This window comes from Pan troglodytes, chromosome 8 (genome assembly GCF_028858775.2).
Source record: "Pan troglodytes isolate AG18354 chromosome 8, NHGRI_mPanTro3-v2.0_pri, whole genome shotgun sequence".
NCBI classification, from domain to species: Eukaryota; Metazoa; Chordata; class Mammalia; order Primates; family Hominidae; genus Pan; species Pan troglodytes.
This window is the reverse complement of record NC_072406.2, coordinates 30215231-30239585: the sequence shown is the minus strand read 5'-3', so window position 1 is coordinate 30239585 and position 24355 is coordinate 30215231. Positions and strand designations below refer to the sequence as shown.

At 37.0% G+C, this 24355-nt stretch overlaps 1 protein-coding gene across 2 annotated transcripts in view; it reads left to right on the top strand.

Annotated features, from left to right (window-relative positions):
* Positions 1 to 24355, top strand: part of CUBN (cubilin) — a 305950-nt gene that overhangs the window by 50409 nt on the left and 231186 nt on the right. For both annotated transcript variants that reach the window (XM_063781434.1, XM_024346234.3), the window contains exons 18-22: positions 7774 to 7918; positions 8141 to 8319; positions 10976 to 11141; positions 11467 to 11683; positions 14111 to 14241. In XM_063781434.1, coding sequence (XP_063637504.1) covers positions 7774 to 7918; positions 8141 to 8319; positions 10976 to 11141; positions 11467 to 11683; positions 14111 to 14241 — 838 coding nt within the window. The remainder of the gene's footprint in view (positions 1 to 7773; positions 7919 to 8140; positions 8320 to 10975; positions 11142 to 11466; positions 11684 to 14110; positions 14242 to 24355) is intronic.

Below are 24355 nucleotides of genomic sequence, written 5' to 3'. Positions count from 1 at the left end.
CTCATGGCTGCAATTCACAGACTACACACCTAAATGTCAGAAAAAGAATAAGGCCTGGGGCAAGCAAACACACCACATAGGCTGAATAGTATTTTGTTTTTCTGTTAAGTACATATTGAAATTAATTGTAGGTCAGAAAAATATCTTTCTAGAGAGGGTAGGATAAAGGGAAAAGGGGGAGATCCTCAAGAGTTTGCACTCTTGGCCAGGCATGGTGGCTCATGCCTGTAACTCCAGTACTTTGGGAGGCTGAGGTGGGTGGATCACCTGAGGTCAGGAGTTTGAGACCAGCCTGACCAACATGGTGTGAAACCCCATCTCTACTAAAAATACAAAAAAGTAGCCAGGTGTGATGGTGGGCACCTGTAATCCCAGCTACTTGGGAGGCTGAGGCAGGAGAATCACTTGAATCCAAGAGGAGGAGGTTGCAGTGAGCTGAAATCATGCCACTATACTCCAGCTTGGGTGACAGAGTGAGACTCCATCTAAAAAAAAAACAAAAAACAAAAAAGAGTTTGCATTCTTGAGTATATTGGATTTAGGGTTTTGACAGAGACTAGGAACATTTGGTTAGACTCTGAGCTCTGTTGTTGTGAGCACAGTTTTTCCACAACTGCTGGACCATCCTGATGCTTTTTAGTGAAGGAAGAAGATAGGCCATTCCTCTAGTGAAATAATTCTGTAGGTTGGAGTAGTGGGAGGCAGGAAACAGACTGAGAGATGATAGAACACCTAATTTGGAGTTGTGAGAACTTGTAGAGAATACATTTTTGCTGTGTTTGAAGTAGTTGCATGCTCATGTAGAAGCTGCAAACCCATTGAACATGCGTGATGTACAGCAGTAAGCAGGAATAAGAGGATATGGATGGACCATTATCAAGAACATTACAAATTCCTAGGTCAAATAGAGGGTATGGCTGGTACTTTTCTGATATAAAATGGAAACAATATTGCATGGAAACATGATAAAACCCTTCAGCTCTCTGTGTTACTAAAGGCAAGATACCTGTAAGCCACAGCTTCCTCATGTGTAATAGGGATAGTACTAGTAGTTTCCCAAAAGGGACTAAAAGAGACCATTCATTCATTTATCTATTCATTCTCTAAATATTTATCAAACCACTTAGGTTTCAGTCACCATGCTAGGGAATGGGTATGTAATATAGATATTAAATAAGTAAGCACAAACTACATAATTTCAAGAGGAGATAAGTATGGGCGGGAAAGAAACAGTACTGTAAGAGAAAAGAACAGGGCTAATGACTTCAGTGGAGCAGTCTGAGTTTGCTTCTCAAGGGTCTTTGTATGGCTAGCTCATTCTCATCTGTAGACCCTGTACGTAGGATCTGCAGATGAGGAGTGAGAAATGCAAAGAATTGAGAGAAGGAGGACTCCAGGTAGTGGTGCTAACCCAGCCCTAGAGACTGAAGTCAGAAAAAATAAACTAAAATAATTGGAAATAGACCAGGGTGGCTGGAATCACACAGGGATGGAAGAGAGAAATATGAGTTAGGCAGGAGCTAGACCCTGAAGGGTCTTGTAGACTGAGATAAAGAGCCTGGGTTATATTCTATATGCAAGGACAAACAATTAGAATGTTCCTTGTCACATTGTGCCTGTCACACAATGAATGCTCACTGAAGTTAACATCATGATGATAATGACGATGATGATGATGATGATGGGGAGGAGAAGAGAGGGCAGGAGAAGGTGACCTACTGGAGTTTGCAATCATGAGGGAAGGCACTTGTAGGTAAAACTTATTCATGTGTTCTTGATTTTAGAATATCAGATCTTAAAAGATCAGATTTTATTTATTAATAGAGATGTTAGAAGGGACACTGTTTCACAAGGCATGAAAAGGTTTAAAATACCAACTCTAAAAATCATGAAACATACTAATAAAGAACAAAGGATAATAACCAAAGTAAATGATTTTGAGATCCTAAATGGCTTCTCTCATCTCTTATCCTCCTCACCCCTTATTCTCTCACTGGGGGCAGGGCCTCATTCCTCTCCTGCTCACCCAGATTAGCCCAAGGCTCCTCTCTAAGGTCCAGTCTTTACTTAGCTAAGATGTATGTCAGCCTGAAGCTCACTTCACAGAAAGCCACATGTTAAACACTACCATACGGTGTGGTTCTGTTTTCAGCTCTCAGATGGACTAAGCGTAAGTGCCAGCATATTTGAATGGCTTTGAATTAAAATTTAATGCTTATATTTTAGAAATTATAGTATAAAACCAAATCTGGATTCATAGCAGAGGAAGACAAATGAGCGTGCGTATTAAGACATGGCTTTGGGACTTGACTCATTCCAGATGTTAAAGCTCACGACTCACTAGGCTCAAAAGCCCACATTTAAAATTTCATGTAAATGGTGTTTCTCAGCCCAGTAAATTTTAGTTCTCTCTATAGAAAATCATTCCTTTACAAAAACTCATTTTTTTTATGAGTAGTTTCTCTTCTGGAACTAGTTTAATCTGATGAATGTAAAAATTGGAAGCCATTTGGAATACACCATATGCTTAACATCCTGGGACCTGAAACCTTCAGTGTTTCCTGGACGAATAAGGCAATCCACAAGAAATCTGAACCTGGTCCATGAAACACTAGAATTTTGAATTGGTTCTTGTTGTTTCCTTGCAAATGCGATTGATTAAAAAGAATGAATTCGCTGTGAATCCTCTGCAAGTGATCACGGCATGGCTTCACCTGACTTAGAAAAACTCAGTTTTTCTGCACAAACCAGACTCAGATATTGGTCATCTTTCTCTAGGTTATGCTGCAATAACAAACAATTAGTAACAACAACCAGAAAAATCAAAAACAATAACAAACCAAAAGCATCTGTGGCTTTCCATAACGTGTTTATTCTTTGCTCACAATAGCACGTTAGTTTTGGATCCACTGCAATTCTGTTTCCTATGTCAGTTTCCCGTGCCTTCACCGTCCTGAGACCCAGGCTCTAGAGCTTGCTGCGGGAAAAGTAAAAGATGGTTGAATTATGCAGTGACTTCCAAAGCTTCTACGTGGAAATTGGTGTATCACTTTTGCTCACACTCTGTTGGGCAAAGCAAGTCGTATGGCTAAGCCCATAGTCAATGGGAAGATTATGTATTAATTCTCCGTATGGCGGTATTGCAAGTCACATGGCAAAAAGCATAGATAGTCAATCCTTTTACAGGAAGGGAAGTGAGTAACTATGTAAAATAATGCCATCCATCCCAGTTCATGAGCATAAAGGAAAGAGGTTTTTTTTTTTTTTTTTGGTGGGCGTGCAAATTTATCAAGTCCTAGATTATTGAATGCAATACATGCTGCAGAGGTAGCTAGGGTCACTTCAGAACATTTGATGAATTTTATTCTAGTGTCTCTTTCAAAGGAGTTGTAGTTAAAGTATTGCCATGTCTAGGATTCAGGGAGAATACAGGCTTTCAGAATTAATAAGGTTTCATTTCCACACAGAGAGAGAGAAACAGAGCCAAAATCAATTGCACCTTCTAGGTTCAGGGCCCTTGAGCCCTATGAGTTCCTCTTAAAACATTTGGACTACAGCTGCCTTTCTCCTTGTTAAAATCCTTGAATTTCATTAGTTGGGGCCCAGGGGAATGGCCCACTTTAGCTTGCAGTGATGCCATTTGGCTGGTTTTTTTTCCTTCTTGTCATCTTCTAATGGGCAAAATAGAAAAGAGAGACTACAATCTTCGAAGAAGCAAATAGAACCCTGGAGGATTAGAGAGCAGGAAGATAACTTACTCTGTGTTTCATGCTTTCTAGTTTTCAAGAGCTGCAGTATGTCTGTATCTCTAACAAAAACTGAACCATCATACTGTACCTTAAAATTAATGAATCAACAAGAATTTGTCAAATACCTATTTGCAAAGTTTTTTTTATTAGATGCTGAAGGGCAAACAGAAATTTTTCCCTTCCCTCAGAGACTTACTGTTTGGTTAGAGATAAATTTAGCATAACTTTACTACAATATGTGAAATTTGTGTTACAGATGTTGTAAGAGCTCAGAGAAAGGAACTAGTATGAGCCTGAGTCAGTGGAGAGGCATGTGATTTTTCGTGTCTGTGTCAGACTCTATCATATGGCTGAATCATAATTTATTTAATCACCTCACTATTATTAGGCCTTTAGAATGGTTTCAATTATTGTTATTATAGAGCAGACTTTGATGTGGATCTGTATATGTCTTTTCCTGCATCTTGAATTTCCTTGTGATACAGTGTTAGAAGCGAAATACCCTTAATACATATTGTCAGTTTATTTTCCAGAACTTTATACTTCCACCAGTTATGGATGAGAGTAACTGTGTTGCCACATCCCTACCAACTTTGAATATCATCCTTTTAAAATCTTTCCTTTACTGGCTAGGCACGGTGGTTCACATCTGTAATCCCAGCACTTTAGGAGGCCAAGGCAGGCAGATCACCTGAGGTCAACAGTTCAAGACCAGCCTGGCCAACATAGTGAAACCCCATCTCTACTAAAAATACAAAAATTAGCTGGGTGTGGTGGTGTGCCCTTGCAGTCTCAGCTATTTGGGAGGCTGAGGCAGGAGAATTGCTTGAATCTGGGAGGCGGAGGTTGCAGTGATCCGAGATCGTGTCACTGCACTCCAGCCTAGGTGACAGAGTGAGACTTCATCTCAAAAAAAAAAAAAAAAAAGAAAACAAAGAAAAATCTTCTCTTTACTACCTGTTTGCCTTGGCCTAGATAACTCCTACTCAGCTTTCAAGTCTCCGCTTAAATGTTATTTCCACTGAGTTTTCCATAATCCCCTGGGTGAGTTCAGAGTCTTTGGTTAACCCAGTGGTTCTCTACAATTTAAGACTTTTTAAATCACTCCTTGATTATTCAGAAATGAAATTCACTGATTTAACCCCACTAGACACATTATATTTAAAAATATGTAAAGTTGTAAGAATAACATTAAGAAAAAATAAAGTAACAGAATAAAAACACATTTATTTCAGTATCTGAAAACATAGGCAAGCTGTACTTGAAGACAAAATAAAGTAGTTGATTGTCTGGACCCCAAATTGCTGTGAATATGACAGTACAAATGCAGGCTGACACAGTTATGTGGGTTGGTGACTAATTTTTCAGAAATAGTGACTAACTCTTGACAGATTTCCAGGAGAAAGAATCTTCAATTTACACTCTACTTGTAATCCTGGAGAATTCAGTATGCATTAAAATTGCACAAAACTACTTTGCGCTTAATATGTAAAATAGAGCGAGATTTTACACCCAATAACAGAACTTTCACTTATGTGAATGTCACACAGATTCAGGAGAATTCTTGTTGTGTGTGACGCTCACATTTCAGGCTGTCTCGTGTCTTTGGTCCCTTGCTACTTACTAAATGCCAGTAATGCCCCATGATTGCTGTGATAATAATTAACACAAAACCAAAAAGATACTCTCACACATTTCCCAAATGCTAGATTGTGGTCCCTGCTGAGAACCATTGGTTAGGTAACAATGAAGCATCCTGCGCTTCCCCAAAAACCACAGTCATCATACTTTTCAAAAATGTTCCTGCCTATTGTAAGTTCCTTGTGAGCAGTGACTGTTTCATGGTATTGTCACCTGCACAGTTCCTGGCATTTATTCATGCCTTGATAATGTTAATGAAGTGAATGAATTAATATTTGGATGGCTGTATCCTTCAGAATAATTGTACTGAACAGCGGCGGTATATATATCCATTGAATAATTCCTGCTCATAGTAGCAAGCCTCCAGTGTTTCACCTCTAAAAATGTCCAGAATAACAACAGCTATCCTTAGTCAACATTTTCCATTACCAAACATTTGGCTAAGGAATTCACACTATTGTTTCATCTGTTTGCTTCAACAACCCTATGAGCTTAGATAGAGTAACTTGCTCAAGGCTATTAAGTGAGGTGGTTTGTAAGTGACAGAGGTAGGTTTTGAACCCAAGTCCATAGACTGCGTTCATGGCCACTATACTATAAGAGCTGGCTATTTGGCCGGGCGCAGTGGCTCACGCGTGTAATCCCAGCACTTTGGGAGTCCAAGGTGGGTGGATCACCTGAGATTGGGAGTTTGAGACCAGCCTGACCAACATAAAGAAACCACGTCTCTACTAAAAATACAAAACTAGCTGGGTGTGGTGGCACATGCCTGTAATCCCAGCTACTTGGGAGGCTGAGGCAGGAGAATCACTTGAACCCAGGAGGCAGAGGTTGCGGTGAACTGGGATCACGCCATTGCACTCCAGCCTGGGTGACAAGAGCGAAACTCCATCTCAAAAAAAAAAAAAAAAGAGCTGGTTATTGATTTAAAATCAGTAGTCTATTATATGAAGGAAATTCCTTTTTTTTCTAATAAAACAGGAATGCTAACAATGTTTTTTGAATTTATGGAGTTATCATATGGCTTATCTTATCTGATCTACTGAGGAAGTTAATTTATAGTTTATAATTTCTAACCTTTCTTGCACTATTATTATTCCCATATTTGATCTGGTATATAAGCTGGCAATGGACTGTGAATTTATTTTTCTAGAACTGTGTTCAGGATTTGTGTATCTATATTAATAGGTGACATCAGTCTATAGTTTTTATTTCTATAATCTATGTTGGGATTTGGTAACAGCGTTCTGACAAAAATTAGTTGGAAATTATTCTACGTTTGAGGATGGCTTAGAATAAATTATACATGGGAATTATCTCTTCCTTAAAAGTTTTAAAGAATGTACTAAGTAGAGCATCTTATGGGAGATTTTTCTTTTTGAGGGTTGAGGGTGGGATGGGAATAATTATTTGATAATGTTTTCAATTTTATTTATGACTTATGTCTGTTCAAATCTTATTTTTCTTCTCCTTCAGATAATTTTAATGTTATACTTTTTCTGAAAATAACCCATTAAAAACATTCATAGAGTTGTACATAGATTTCACGTTTAAAAAAATCTTAGTATCTGTGTCTTTGTCATTTTCAATTTTGTATATTTGTGCTTATATATTTATTTTCTTATTAGACCTGCCAGAGATTTGTCTTTTATATCCCCACCCATAACCTTCCTCAAAAAAACAGTTCTTGAATGTATTTATGAATACCACATGATTTTGTATTTCATTTATTAAGTTTTGCTCTTCTTTTTACTGTATTCTTCCTCATTTTAAGGATTTTTTTCTAACTTAAAAAAACTGTACATAGAGCTGGGTCTCACTATGTTGCCCAGGCTGTCTCCAATTCCTCCTACCTTGGCCTCCCAAGGTGCTGAGATAATAGGTGTGTGCCACTGTCCCTGGCCTTCTTTCTAAGTTTTTAAGTTGACTCCTTACATTCTTTTACTTTCTCTCTCTTTCATCAACTTTTCTTTTTTTCCTTTTTTCTTTCAATGGCAAAAGTAGTTTAGTCCATAACTTTCTTTGATTGCAGATTTGGCTAACACGTGTATTTTTTCATAGGTAATATTCTCATTTTTTATTGTTTTCCAAGTAGTCTAAATTGTGAATTTATTTCCTCTTTGATATTGTGAAAATTATTAGGAGAACATTGTTTAAATTCTTGTGATTTTGGACTTTATTGGCTTAGGATTTTATCAGCATTTCATGTTATTGCATTGTGCTTAAAAATGACCTACTACTTTAGAAAATAATAGAAATATGTAACTCAAATTGGATTATCATTCATTTTGAATCTGCCATTTTTTCATCTCCAAGTAATGCCACCATTGCCGACGTAAGTTTCTTTATTAGAATTACATCTCTATTTTATTTTTCTCTTTAGGTTCGAGATGGTGAAACCTTACTTGGAAAAGTCTGTGGCAACGGAACCATCTCTCACATTAAATCCATTACTAATAGTGTCTGGATCAGGTTTAAAATAGATGCTTCTGTTGAAAAAGCTAGTTTCAGAGCTGTTTATCAAGTCGGTAAGGAAACATATAATTTTTAAATGTCTAATTTGCCTGATTGTAATCTTTTAATTCTTCAAAATAATTTAGTCATTTTATGTCCTCAAGTGTTAAGTGGAAAATATTCTCATAGAAATGTTATATTCGGTTATCTCCTCAGGCAGTATTAGATTTTGCAAAAAAATTGAGATAAAATTATTAATATCTGGACAAGCACTACTATAATTTTTATGCTTACAGCTTGCGGGGGTGAATTAACTGGAGAAGGGGTCATTCGCTCACCTTTTTTTCCTAACGTGTATCCTGGAGAAAGAACCTGTAGGTGGACCATCCACCAGCCCCAAAGCCAAGTCATTCTCCTCAACTTCACTGTCTTTGAAACTGGAAGTTCTGCCCACTGTGAAACAGATTATGTTGAGGTAAGAGGGAAAAAATCTTTGAATTTGTATTTGGTTGTATATTATAAAAAATATTATGGGTTGTTGTCTTCAAATCTGTTAGAGGAAATGAAAGCAGTTTATGTAGACCAATATGTCTTATGGATACATATGTAAAAATCCTCAACAAAATACTGGTTCAGTCAATCTAGCACAAAAAGAGGATTTATATACCATGATTAAGTGAGATTTGTCCCGAGAATTCTAGGTTGATATAAAACCCCAGAATCAGTTAATGTAATACATGGTACCAATAAAATAAAGAACAAAAACTCCATGATCACCTCAATAGATGTAAGATCTGGATTTTGCTAGATTTGACAAAATTCAACATCCTTTCATGATGAAACACTCAACAAACTAGGAATAGAAGGAACCTTCCTTAATCTCATAATGGACATTCATTTAAAAACTCACATCTAACATCGTATTTAATTATGAAACACTAAATGCTTTGCCCCTATGGTCACAAAAAGACAAGAACGTCTGTTCTCACTGCTTCTATTCAGCATTACACTGGAAATTCTAGCTAGAGCAATTAAGTAAGGAGAAGAGATAAAATGCATCCAGAATGAAAGGGAACGAGTAAAATTCTCTCTATTCACAAATAACATGACCTTGTATATAGAAAATCATAAGGAATCCACACACATAAAAAACTATTAGAACTAATCCATTCAGCAAGTTGTGGGTTATGAGATCAAAATATAGAAATCTTTCTTTTTCTATACACCAGCAATGAACAATTTGAAAATGAAATCAAGGAAACAATTCCGTTTACAATAGCATAAAAAAATAATAAACATGAAGGAATACAGTTTTAAAAACAAGTGTAAAACTTGTCCTCTGAGACTATAAAACGTCCTTGAAGGAAATTTAAAAAGACCTAAATAAATGGAAAGACATTTAATGTTCATGGATTAGAAGACAATATTGTTAAGATGGCAATACTCCCTAAAGTGAGCTAAAGATTCAATTCAATCCCCATAAAAATCACAGCAGGCTCTTTTTAAAAAATACATAAGCTGATCGTAAAATTCATATGAATATGCAAGGGAACCAGAATAACCAAAATGTTCTTGAAAAATTACTAAGTTGAAGGACTCACACTTCCTGATTTCAAAACTTAGAACAAAGCTACAATAATCAAGACAGTATCTTATTGAAGTAAGGATATAAATATAGATCTATGGAACACAATTGCAAGTCCAGAAGTGAACACATACTTTTATGGCCAATTGATATATGAAAATGATGCCAAAACATATCAGTGGAGAAAATTCATTTTTTCAACAAATGGTGCTCAATAGCCACATGCAAAATTATCGTGCTGGACCCCTTCCTTATAGCATACACAAAAATTAACTAAAAATGGATTATAGACCTAAATGTCAGAGCTAAAACCATGAAACTCTTAGGAGAAACCTAGGAGTAGTCTCTATGCCCTTCAGTTTAGGCAAAGCCTTCTTAAATATGACACAAAAAGCACAAACAAAAAAAGAAAAAAGAAAAATAACTTCCTCAAAATTAAAAACGAATAACTTGATTTTTAAAATGGGCAAAGGAGGCTGAGCACAGTGGCTCACACCTCATCCCAGCACTTTAAGAGGTCAAGGTGGATGAATTACTTGAGCTCAGGAGTTCGAGACCAGCCTGGGCAACATAGTGAGACCCCATCTCTACAAAAAATTTTAAAAATAGCTGAGTGTGGTAATACACGCCTGTAGCCTCAGCTACTCAGAAGGCTGTGGTAGGAGGATCACTTGAGCCTGGGAGGTAGAGGCTGCAGTGAGCTATGATTGTGCCATTGCACCCTAGCCTGGGTAACAGAGTGAGACCCTGTATCAAAAAAAAAAAAATGCCAAAAACAAAAGGACACACCCATAGGATAGCTATAATAAAAAGAGTCAGATAATGGTGTGGACAAGGATGTGGAGAAATTGGAACCTTTATACACTCCTGGTGGAGATGTAAAATGGTACAGCCACCTTGAAAAACAGTTGGCAGTTCCTCAAAAAGTTAAACATAGAGATACTATCTGATCCAGCAATTCTACTTTTAGATATATTCTCAAGGGGAATGAAAATATATGTCCACACAAAAATTTGTATGTGAATATATCTATAGTCATCATCTATAATAACATATACAAATAGCAAAATGCAATCATTATTTTTAATTTCAAAAGTAGAAACAACTTAAGTGTCCATCAACTGGTAAATGGATAAATAAAATGTGGTATATCTTTACAGTGGAATATTATAAGGCATTAAAAAAGAATGAAATAATGATCCATGCTACAACGTGGATGAACTTTGAAAATGTTATACAGTGTGAAAGCAGCTAATCACAAAAGACCACATATTGTATAATCCCATTTTGTTTGAAATGTCCAAAATGGGCAATCTACAGAGACAGAAAGTAGATTAGTGGCTGCCTGGGGCTGTGGTTTCAGGGGAATGGGGAGTGACTGCTAAAGGATATGAGTGTTTTTTGGGGGGTGACTAAAATGTGCTAAAATTGATTGTATTCTCAAATTGATTTGTACTCTATTAAAAACATTTCAGAAATAATTATTCTTGAAGCAGTTTTCAAAATTGATATACAACATAGTTGAACATATCTTCTCTAATTTTAGATTGGTAGCAGTTCCATTTTGGGTTCTCCTGAAAATAAAAAGTATTGTGGTACAGACATACCTTCATTTATAACATCTGTGTACAATTTTCTTTATGTCACATTCGTGAAAAGTTCTTCTACTGAAAACCATGGTTTCATGGCTAAGTTCAGTGCTGAGGATTTGGGTAAGAGATTGTTCCCTTTTTTTTTTTCCTCCTCTTGGGCTTGTATCAGAGTAAGTGAATGATAGAAATAAATTATATGAAAATCATCTGTACTGTGAAAAATTTTAAAGTACACTCAAAGACAAAGAATATATATTTTTGAATCAACATTTATATCAAAAGTTAATTGTTACTTATTAATAAGAGAAAAATCAGGTTATCTTAAGTGGCATCTAAGAAACATTTTTACTTTTAATCTTTGAAGAGGTTATTATCAGAGCCTTTTAATTTGAAATCCAGGTAGCTTGGTTACTTGCTGCGGTAATTATAATTTTTATTTCAACAGCATGTGGAGAAATTCTTACAGAATCAACAGGGACCATTCAAAGTCCTGGCCATCCAAATGTCTACCCCCACGGTATCAACTGTACTTGGCATATATTAGTCCAACCTGATCACCTGATTCATTTAATGTTCGAAACATTTCATCTGGAGTTTCATTACAATTGCACAAACGACTACTTGGAAGTTTATGACACCGACTCTGAGACATCCCTTGGAAGGTAAGGTTATTTTTGTTTGTTTGTTTAACAATAAAACTTCACTGATTTCCTGCTTCAGTGAAGGATCTTAAAATCGACCACGTTGTGTTATGAAAACCAGGTGAGATCCTCATGCTTCTTAATGAGCATTTCTACATAACTACTCTGTAGTTGTGGCCTGTAGGCATTAAGTTTTGACATCTGTATATATTCATGAAGTCAAAACCAAAATTAAAATAATGCATATATCCACTATCCACAAAACTTTCTTCCTTTCCGTTATAATTCCTTGCTTTTGCTCCTCACCCCCACCCACAGGAAACCACAAATCTACTTTCTATCTCTGTAGATTCGTTTGCATATCATCTAAATGGAATCGTACTATACGTACTGAATGTTTTTCTGACTTTCCTCAATTAGCATAATTTTTTGTTGAGCTTCTTGGATCCAAAGATTTGTAGTTTTATCAAATTGAAACATTCTTGGCCACTGGTTCTTAAAATATTTTTCTGTCTTTCCTCCCCATTAGGGACTCTGATTTCATGTATATTAGGCACTTGAAATTGTTCTACAACTCTCTTGATAGTCTGTTTGATTTCAAGCCTCTGTTCTCTGTGTGTTTTACTTTGGAAAGTTTCTATTACTATATATTCAAGTTCACTCATCTTTTCTTATGCAATGTCTAATCTGCTATTAACTTTACCAAGTGTATTTTTCATCTTAGATATTGTAGTTTTCATTTTAGAAGTTCAATTTGAGTCATTTTATATATAGTCCATGTCTCTACTTTACACATGAATTTTTTTTCTCTAGCTTAAAAAATCTGTGAGATATAGTTGTAGCTATTTTAATGACTTTATCTACTAATTCAGACATTTGGATTGTTTCCTGCTATGGTTTTATAGATTGATTTTTCCTCTCTTTCTGAGTTATACTTTCCCACGTCTTTTCATGTCTGGGTAATATTCAGTGGGATACCAGACATTTTCAATTTTATGTTTTTGGCTGCTGGACATTGTCATATTCCTGTAAGTATTCATGAACGTTGTTCTGGAAAGCAGTTAAGCTACTTGGAAACAGGTTGATCCATTTCAGTTTTGCCTTTAAACTCATTTGTTTCCTGTCTCTGAAGGTTTGTTGTCCTACATTGCTTGATATCCAGTGTTTTGAGAGCCATTGTTTTATACGTTTTTGTCCAGGATTTTTGTTGTTTCAGGTGCAAAGTTAAATCTAGCCCCTGTTATTACATTTCTGTTGGAAATGGAAATCTTTTGATATTTTAAAATGTCTTTATCTTGCATTTTATTTTCTTTATTTCTCATTCATGTTTTAAATATCCTTCTTATCCTAACCTTTCATCTTTTTAACTTTCTTCTTTTTCTTTTTTGGGAAGGTACTTAACACATCACCACTGCAAAATACAGAACGTTTGCTGAATGGCATAAACTATAATGATCTTCCCCAAATTTCATATACATGGGCATATACGAAGGCATTTAAAGTATCAATTAGTTCACCTACCTTTATTTTGATGAAGATATTAAATTTTTTTTCACTCTGCAATGGTATTATACACCAAATTTTCTTTCTTTTTCTCCTTTAGCAATTGACTTATCCATTTCCCGTACTCAACATTTCCTCTTTTTTTGGTTTCTATCTTTGTTTTCTTTATCATTTCTTTTGGTTAATTTTACCAAGTGTGCTTTGATTTGAGATTCCTATTTTATTGTCACTTTTTCCTACAGGTATTTCTCCAGATAAAAGCTCATGGCATTCTGTCTTTTATCACAACTCTCTTTTTAACATTAATAGAATAGTTTTTCTGAGCTAAACTGCTTTTGTTCAGCAGAAACATGCCATGGCTGAATCATCACTCTTATGTCTTTATAAGTGAGCTGTTTAAGGACAATAGATTCCCTCTATAGGGATTACGATTGTAGGCACTGTTCTAAGTGCTTTATATACAGGGTATTAACTCATCACATTCTCAAAACAACTCTATGAAGTAGGTACTGTCATCATTCCCATTTTAGGGATGAGGAAGGCAAGGCACAGGGATTGAGTGATCTATGAGTTTAGATTAGAGAGATGACTCTATGATTTTATGATATATTGTTTCCCTTTGTTGTATAAGTTTATTACATTTCTATTAAAAAGTGTATTAATATGCTATATGGCGATCTAGTGTAGCTTTTACTAAACTTCTCATACATGACAACTCACATAGCCAGTCACATACCTAAAACCATTTCAGGGATATAATCATGAACAGGACAATCTTTCGTAAGTTTGCAAATCTTTTTTGCCTGAAATATATTTGTGTTTTAAGGTTGATGAGAGGTAGAGAACAAAACCTATTATTATATTTACATGTCCAAATTTTTGTTACATCATTTTCAATATACCAAACTAAAATACACACATCTGTCCTTTCTTGGTTTGGAATAGATACTGTGGAAAATCGATCCCGCCGTCTCTCACAAGCAGTGGTAACTCATTGATGCTGGTGTTTGTGACTGACTCCGACCTCGCTTATGAAGGCTTCTTAATAAACTATGAAGCAATCAGTGCAGCAACAGGTAACAAAACAGCATTGCATACTCGGTTTTATTGACTCCATTGCAAAACAGTGCTAATAGCTAAAACACAATGAGAATACATCATCCGCAAACCTGTGGCACACAATGAGAGCTATATTTAGAATAAAGGGTAGTGACTTAAATACCTTCCTTATTAAAAGTAGTGACTAGATAAGAATATTGTGTCAATATTAAATCTTCTAATGTTGGTAATTGTACTGTGGTTTTGTTAAAAGAATGTTTTTTCTTCCCTTAGGAACAATACACTGAAGTTTTCAGATGGTAAAGAAATATAATGTCTCCAAAGTACTCTGAATTGGCTGAGATAATAAGTGTGAATATTTGTGTGTCTGTGCACGTGTGTGTGGGGGGGGCAGAGAGAGAGAAATGATAAAGTAACGGGAGCAGAATACAAATACATAACAAATCTGGGTAAAAAGAATTCAGGAGCTCATTCTTGCATCTTTTAAAATTCTATCAGAATGAAAAGTTACCAAAGAGACTGAATACTTATGTTAAGAAATTAGAAACAGAATAACAATGTATAAAAATTAGAGACTACCACATGAAATTCCAGGGAAAGGAATGGAAGATTTCTTGGCAAAATATGCATTTCTCAATTTGACCTAATGAAGTTAAACTTTTCAGCATTTATTCCTTTCATTGTATTTTTCCTATTACTTAATTACTCATTATTACTATGCTCTTTGCAAATGAAGTATAGGAAACAAATCCCTTTTGCAGGCACAGTCTTTGAGGTAAGATGTGAACCAGAGATGCTCCCAGCCCCTAGAGCCTGTGCATGGGATTGATGAAGGAGTCATATTTCGTTAGGCTCATGTTTCCCTAGGATGTGTTCTTTTTTAGAGACTCTGAGCTTTCCTTTTGCATCATTCTATTAAAGGACCCAAATAACATCCAGCATAGACACATAGTAGGCATATGGTGACCATGCTTCCAAGCATTTCTCTGCTTTGGGATTACCCCAGCAGCATGGTACAATTCACTGAGCTCCCTCCAGAAAGAACTGGTAGCTTTTCCTATGTTGGGACATGCACCCTGTGACACACTCTGGCATCCTGAGAACCCCAGATGCTTATCCTTTAAAGTCCCCACTCCCTAAAATAAATAAAAGTTTAAACATCTCCCACTCAAAATCTTACCCAATTTCCCATTTATTTCTCCTTCAGAGGGGCTGGCCACTACTCTTCATTTCAGGCAAAACTCTGCAGCAGTTCAAGTTCTATGTTCAAAAGCATGGCTTTAGATTTGCTCCAGAATCCTGAGTGTGAGAGAATCAATCAATACTTTTCTCCCAGGTGGGAACCTCTGCAGGAGCAGTTCATTATCCAGCTCAAGTTCAAGCGCATGCGAAATGGAATCCCTGGCAGTTACAATAGGCTATGGTGTGTGATTGATGTATTCACTGGACTTCATTCAGGTGGTTAACATCCAGTGACCAAAATTGGTTTCTTAAGAAATTATAGGGTGCACACAATTTTTCATGCTGTTGTAGTTTTATCTGTCTCGTATGTTTGGCCCCAAAGCACACTGAATATTAGATCAGGATTTGGAGCAAGTCACTTGAACTCTCTAGGCCACAGTTTTCTCATCTGTAAAATTAAGGAATTGGATTTGGTAATCTTCGAGAGATGACTTCTGGCTTTAATCATCTATGAACATAATTTTAATTTGCTGCATGAATAAACTGGCTGTATCTTAGATAACATATAATACAGGCAGGGCCTCCTGAAAATGTGGAAATCTTTGTAATGATATGCAAAGTAAGACATACCTTTGTAAAACAATTCTATTACCATCCTAGCTTGTAAGGCAATATTTTGTGCAGAAAGAACCCAGAGCAGTTAAAATAATTGGGCAGGGAGGATATTAGATTTTAATTCTAAAAGTTTTCAGAAAGATAAGATACAGGTAAAATAAAAATGAGTCAGGAAAAGAGATAGAAGCAAACTGGACAGGAAAGGAGATTATAAAGAAAGAGAGAAGAAAAAGCAAGCGATAAAAGTGAAGGGGAGACGATGTTTTCATAGAAACTCAAAAGATTCTCCAGCCGGCTTCCCTGTGTGATAATCATTACTTTGGCCTCTATTTGGTCTGCATAAGGCTGAAATTGCAGACGAGGGAGTGTTTGCTTTCTGTCCCTGGGCTGAGCCCGGCTGGTCACTGTGCCCGCTTGTTGTTGGATGAACTCATAGGTCTGACTAACACAGTCAAGCCATTCTAAATAGCAATCAGATGACGAGATCCAGGAAGACACAACACACCTTCTGTTTATAATTCTGGAGCCTGTCACAGTTTCCCATGGATCAAGACCTGAGAGATCGGCTCTCATGCATTGCTGAGGCGGGGTCCTGCAGCATTTTTTAGGGAAGGGCTGGTGTCAGGAGACTGAGCTGGTGTTGGGCTGGTGACACCAGGTCGTGGGCTAGTCCTTTAAGGCAGTGGCTAGACCTAGAAGGCAGCCAGAGTCAGAGTGAGCTGCTGGTGTGGAAACACAGAGATGCTAGGACTCATTCTTTTCAGGTGTCATCGTATGTTGGATATTTTCTGCAGAATAAAATAGCATCAGGGAAAAGCATCAAGGGAAGCTCAGTCATTGGCCCTCATCTTACTTGATTGTTCTAACAGAAGTTATTTCCAGAGCAGTAATGTTGGTATTTGGTTGTTGATTTCTAGCTCCTCAGCCCAACAGGTGTGAGTTTGCCTGCTGAAGTCTTTCTTGTCTTCATCTGATAAAGGTTAAGTTTCCGGATTTGAATTCAGATACTTTTCCATCTGTAGTTTGTGCCATGTGGCTATGATGTCAGCCCCAAAATATGTGTTTGGGAGAAAAAAGATTGGCTTCTTGTGATTACTGGGACTTCCTCCCTTGTTACTTTGTTTCTGCCTTTATCCAGATGTGCCTGGGAAAACAGAAAGAAAAGAACTAACAAGTACAAGGTTAACAGGTTAAAACTCTTACGAAGTTCTTAGAAATTACAAGACTAAGCTTTAATTTAACGTATTAGATTTTGCTCATTCAAACTACAAAATATTTGAATCCTGAGAGAATGTAATTGACTAATGTTATCAATTTAAAGTAAAATTTTATATTCTATTAACATGTATTGCATATACATTAATATATAATCCTGCTAAGAGGGAACTTTAAAAGTATAAACAGGAACAGATAAATGTACCTGATTCATTTTCAACTTTAATATTAGAGGAAAACCTATTTAACATCTAGTCCAATGCTTTTCAAACTGCAATTCATGACTCATTCGTGAGTCATGAAATTAATTTATTCGGTTGCTACTTGTGATTGTTAAAAGTATGGAGTAGGATAGAAAGGAATAGGAGAGAAAGTATCAGAGTTTATCATACAAAGTAAGGTGCCGCTTCATGAGACCTGTTTGTAGTATCTCCGTGCACATGGGTGGCTAATGTAAATGTATTTTTTAGGGTATGTCAAGAAAGTTTGAAGCACAAATCTATTCCAGTTACCTTAACTTTTAAATGAGGGAGATAGAAGTCTAGGATGTTGAATTTATCCTCCCAAGAATACATAGCTGATTGGTTTGAAAGTCAGACTAAACAACTGAGTCCCGTCTTAGAATCCATTGCTTTTGCCATGTCTAGGTTAGCTCTTAGAAACGCTCTAAATGAACTGCATATAACAGCTAGTAACATTTAATTCAGGGCTATCATCAAACTGTGGTGGATTTTTCATATTTCCTGCAAAGCGAAAACCTTCACAATTGTCCAGGGAAATGGCCAAGGGTGATCCCAACAACAACAACACAGGATTAGAGATGAGCCCTACTGGGCTTTCTTGGCCTCCCTCCTTCCCAGGGCAGGGTTCCCACCTACTCATCAGTGGGTGGTTAGTGCTGTTTTTTATCAGTGATCCTGGAATGAGCTCAGAAGAGGCATCTAGCAGTGCAAAGTTAAGAAATGATGACAAACATGCCCAAAGAGGCCTTCTTTACACTAAACGGGTAAAGAGAGTTTTGTTTCTATTTTAAAACTTCAGTTTGGGAGTGTAGTGTTCTCAAATTCTAGTGTTCATAAGAAATTTGAGATGGGGGATTTTCTTGCTATAAATTCAGGCATCTGGGCCCCACCCAGAAATTCTGATTAAAATAGGTCTAGGGTGCTTGTTCGCCAAGCAATTCAAGGGGTTCTAGTGAAACTTTGTAGTTTATCAAGGACTCTGAAAGTCAAGCCTTAGCATGTGAATTGCTGTAGAATTACAAGGGAGATACAATAGTGGATTGGACTGTAACTGCTCATGATGGAAAGTACTATTCATGACACAGGGAAAGGGGATGCTGTAGGGAGGTCAGAAGTCTTGGTCCTACTCTCAGCCTTGATACTAATTAGGAATACTTTTTTTTTGTTTGTTTTTGGGGTTTTTTTGTTGTTGTTTTTGTTGTTTGTTGGTTTGTTTTTTGAGATGGAGTTTCGCTCTTGTTGCCCAGGCTGGAGTGCAATGGCAAGATCTCAGCTCACTGCAACCTCTGCCTCCTAGGTTCAAGTGATTCTCCTGCCTCAGCCTCCCAAGTAGCTGGGATTACAGGCATGGTCACCATGCCTGGCTAATTTTGTATTTTTAGTAGAGACAGGGTTTCACCGTGTTGGTCAGGCTGGTCCTGAACTCCTGACCTCAGGTGATCCCCCCGCCTCAGCCTCCCAAAGTGCTGTTATTACAGGCATGAGCCACCGCACCCAGCCATAATTTGGAATACTTTGGACAACTCACAAGCCTCTCTGATTATTTCTATCGACCTTGAATTCTGTATTCTTTGCTATGAGAGATTCAGATATTTTCCCTCTGGAAAAGGTGTTGTAGTAAGTCGATTCATCTTTTAAAGATTTACTTTCTTACTGGCTAATGTTTTCTCATAATTTTGTATGTACAGGTGTCCCAGCACTTCTCTGCTCAGTTCATTTATCTTGTTTGTTATATTTCTTACTCCTTAGAATAAAAATGCAACAAAATGCTTAATCATGATATTCTGAGTTCCCTACTTGTCTTCATCCTTAAATTGACATTTCCTGTGTAGAAAAACCAGGGATTGTGGCCAGGCAGGGTGACTTATGCCTGTAATCCCAGCACTTTGGGAGGCCGAGGCAGTCGGATCACCTGAGATCGGGAGTTCGAGACCAGCCTGACCAACATGGAGAAACCCAGTTTCTACTAAAAATACAAAATTAGCCAGGCGTGGTGGCTCATGCCTGTAATCCCAGCCACTTGGGAGGCTGAGGCAGGAGAATTGCTTGAACCTGGGAGGCGGAGGTTGCGGTGAGAGAAAATCGCACCACTGCACTCCAGCCTGGGCAACAAGAGCGAAACTCCATGAAAAAAAAAAGAAAAAGAAAAAGAAAAGAAAAACCAGGGATTGTTAAAGAGAATAGGATTTGGAAAGAGGGAACTTGGGTTCATATTTTATCTTGGCCATGTCTGAAGTTAAGTGTCTTTTAGAATTTAATCTCCAGGAACCTGAGATCTCTCATCTACACCTCTCTAAAAAGTGTGGTGATAATGCCTGGCTGTTTTGCAAAGTTGAGGAAGACAAAATGAGACATTCAATGTGAAAATTACATTAGAGTTGTAAAGGACCATGACTTTGCCAGATATAAAATATGATTCTCAATATCCAAGGACAATTTTACAATAGCTACTTTGCTTATTTCTATATGAATCTGCACTGGTCATCTGAGAGGGAAAAGAAAAAGCAATGACCATGACCGCCTAGCAGAAAATTGTAGCAAAATGTTGAGTTTGATTGAGAAGGCTTCTTCTTTCTTAAGGGAGAAACTGAACCTGTAATTATATCTTCCCTTGGGTCTTCACTTTGAAGGATGCTAAACCAAATATGTCTGTGGAAGCAGATGATGGCTCCTGGGTTGGCTGTTTATTTAGCACATTCCTAGAATATCTGAGGTCATATGGATTCATTCAGAAACCAAACATTTCATAAGTGATTTCAGAAAGAATAGCCTAAAGATTGAGCCTCAATGTAATTGGATAGTCACATAAATCATCCCATAATGCAAAGCAGGAAGGAGCTGGAGCAGTTCCCCATAATCTAGAGTCTCCCTATGAGATGCATTCCTCTCTCCAGAGGATCAGCTTATCCTATTTCTGTGGCTCAAATTTTATGGGACTGATATCATTGTTGCTTTGTGGTTTGGAAGGTTATAGATGTTTCTCATTTTCCCGTTTGATAATGAGCCAAGTCCTGTGTTACAAAAACTTATTTGAAAGTGTTTAGTGAAGGCAAAGATACATTGTGAGTTTTAGAAAAGTCTAGTTTTGTGATTTTTGTAATGGTCCACAGAAGGCATTTGTATGTTTTTTCATTTCTTTCTTTACTTTTTTGTTTTTTTTGAGGTTGGTCAGAGAGAAAAATATGTGAGTTTTGCCAACAGTTGTCTTTGATCCTCAGAGATGTGCTTTTCCATTGCTAGTTCAGTTGAATTTAGGGGATAGAAAAAATGTACTTTCATTTTCCATTTCTTTGTAAATGTTCTTAGACCATAATAAAAGGCTAAACTGATATTGGATATGAATTTTCCTTTGGCAATATAAGATAAAATAAAAGGCATAGATACATTTTTATCTTTGCATTTTGTATTGATGTAATAATAAGCATCATGCCAACACATAAATATCCTTGTATGGAAACACATTCTAACTTAATCATTTGTGCTTTGTTGAAAATCACAAGAGGAAACCAAAACTTAGTATTGATATTTTTCAGTATTACTATTATTCTAGAAGGAGCCATTTATATTGTCAAGGGAAGAAATGTAAACATCTATAGAGTTCAGTGATAGTTAAGAGGGGTTTTTAATCTTTCAAGAAATAGATGCATTAAGTTCAGAGAATAGTAATTTTTCTCTCTATGAAATTTGAATCTCATAAAACTACCATCAGGTTTTAAGATTAAATATCCTGTTGTTTAATATGTGTAGCAGGGGTCCCTTCAAATATGATGTTTTATTTCTCTATTTCAATTTTATGTATTCTTTATTAGATATCTGAATTATTTATTGGACTTTCTCTAGAGAGTGCAACCTGTCTGTGCACAGAACTTTCAAGCTTTTAACATAATATGGATTTTTCCCTGTAATTTCAGTAAATTTATCCATAATTTTCAGAATTGTGTACACCCATTTAACTACCTCTCCATTCAAGCTATCGAATACTTCTGTCCCTCCAGAAGGGATCCTCGTGTTCCTTTTATTAGTTTCCTCAACAACCTCTATGTCAGCAAACACACACCTGGTTTCTACCAATATAGAATAGTTTTAACTGTGCAAAAGGCAGCTGTGAACAGGAATACATAGTATGTATTCTTTTGTGTCTGGCTTCTTTTTTTTTGAGACGGAGTCTCTCTGTCACCCAGGCTGGAGTGCAGTGGCGCGATCTCGGCTCACTGCTACCTCCGCCTCCCAGGTTCAAGCGATTCTCTTGCCTCAGCCTGCCCAGTAGCTGGGATTACAGGCGTGCGCCACCATGCCCGGCTAATTTTTTGTATTTTTAGTAGAGACAGGTTTTCATCATGTTGACCAGGCTGGTCTTGAACTCCTGACTTCTTGATCTGCCCAAATTTGCCTCCCAAAGTGCTGGGATTACAGGCGTGAGCCACCGCACCCGGCTTGGCTTCTTTCATTTAGCATAATGTGTCTGGAAATTTTTCATGTTGCTGTATTTATGTGTTTTTTTCTTTCTATTGCTGACTAGCCTTCCATTGCATCGATATATCATAATTTGATTATCTGTTCACCTGTTGTTAGATAGTTGAGCTTTTTTTCCCCAGTTTTTAGCTATTACAAAAAAAGCTACCATGAACATTGACTTGCAGGTTTTTTGTGGACATATTCATTCTCTTGCGTAAAATACCTAGGAGTAGAACTTCTGGGTCTCATATGGTAATGATATGTTTAACTTTATAAGAAAGTGCCAAATTGTTTTCCAAAGTGGTTATGCCATTTTATATTCCCACCTATATGATTGACAATTCTGAAATAGGAGTTGGGGCTCCACACCAGACCAGATGGAAGACTGGCTAAAACAGGGAAGAGACAGAAGCACCTCTGCATAAGACATGCCCAACAGCGCCATGACAGTGTGCCGTTGCCATGACAACACCCAGAAGTTACCATCCTTTTTCTAGAAATTTCCAAAAAACTCACCCCTTAATTTGCATGTGGGTGTAAATATGACTGCACAACTGCGCCAGGCTGCTACCCTCAACACGTTGCCTATGGGGTAGCCCTGCTCTGCAGGAGCAGTCACGGAGCTGAAACACTGATACCTCAGTGAAGCTGATTTTTTCTACCACCAGCTCACCCTTGAATTCTTTCCTGGGCAAAGTCCAAAACCTTCCTGGGTGGAGTCCCAATATGGGGGCTTGCCTGCCTTGCAGCAGTTCTTTTCTCCATCTTTCCCAATCCTTAATATTGCCAGTCTTTTCATTTTTAGCCACTGGCAGTTGCATAGCAGTATCCGATGGTTTTATTTTGCATTTCCCCGATGACTAATAGTGCTGAGTCCTTTTCACATGCTTTTTGACAATTCATTTATTTTCTTTTGTGAGGTGTTCATTAAAACCATATGGTTCATTTTTGTTTGTTTCTTATTAATGAGTCATATGTTATATATTCTGCATACAAATACGTCCTTTGCCAGATAAATGTATTGCAAGTATTTTCTTCCAGTGTGTGGCTAAACTTTTCTTTTCCTTATGGTATCGTTTGAAGAACAGAAGTTCAATATATCCTTTTATCCCTTTTATGGTTAGTGCATTTTGTATCTTGTCTGAGAAATATTTCACTACCGAAGTTATCAGGATCTCCCACGTGCATCCTTCTAGAAGTTGTTTTTTTTTGAGACAGAGTCTCACTCTGTCGCCCAGGCTGGAGTCCAGTGGCGCGATCTCGGCTCACTGCAAGCTCCGACTCCCAGGTTCACGCCATTCTCTTGCCTCAGCGTCCCGAGTAGCTGGGACTGCAGGCGCCCGCCACCACGCCCAGGTAATTTTTTGTATTGTTAGTAGAGACGGGTTTCACCGTGTTAGCCAAGATGGTCTCGATATCCTGACCTTGTGATCTGCCCGCCTCGGCTTCCCAAAGTGCTGGAATTACAGGCGTGAGCCACCGCTCCCGGCTCCTTCTAGAAGTTTTATAGTTTGAGATTTTATATGTGTTCTATGATCCATTTTGAATCAATTTTTCTATATGGTGTGAGTTATGTGTCCAAGTGTGTTTAGCAAATGGTATTTAATTGTTCAAGCACCATTTATTGAAAAGATTCTCCTTCACCCCCGCTCCCACTGAATTGCTTTTGCATTCTTGTTGAAAATCACCTGCCTGTGTTCATGTGTAGGTCTGCTTCTGGAATCTCTATTTCATCACACTGCTGTACATATTTACCCCTTTAACAATAGAACATTATATTACTTAATGTTACATAATTTCATATTGTATATTAAAATCTGGAAGTATAAAACCTCTAGATTGATACTTATTTTTCAAAATTGTTTGGGCTATCCTAGATTTTTTGTGTCTCCATATTCATTTTAGAATCAGCTTTTCAATATATTAAAAAACTTGAGAATTTGATTGAGATTGCATTGAATTTACAGACCAATTTGGGGATAAAGGTCATCTTAAATTCAGCCTTCCAATCCATGAACATATTTTACCTCTCCATTTATTCAGATCTTCCTTCATTTCCTTCAGCAATAAAGTTTTCAGTGTAGGATTTGTGCATGTTTCTATTAAACGTGTTATCAACTGTTTCGTGTTTTTATGCTATTATAAAATGACATGCCATATTATATATGCTATTTTAAAATTTTACTTTCTGGTTGTTTGGCTGATATATGCAACATAAATGGATTTTTGTATACATATCTTGTATTCTGCAGTCTTGTTTAACTCAGTTATTAGTTCTAATAACTTAAATAAATCCTTTAGTATATACTACATAGATGACAATAACTGTGAATAAGTTAAATAAGTTTTATTTTTTCCCTTCTCTCTCTCTGTCCCTCTTTCTCTGTGTATGTGTATTGCTGTGATGGCTAGAACTTTCTGT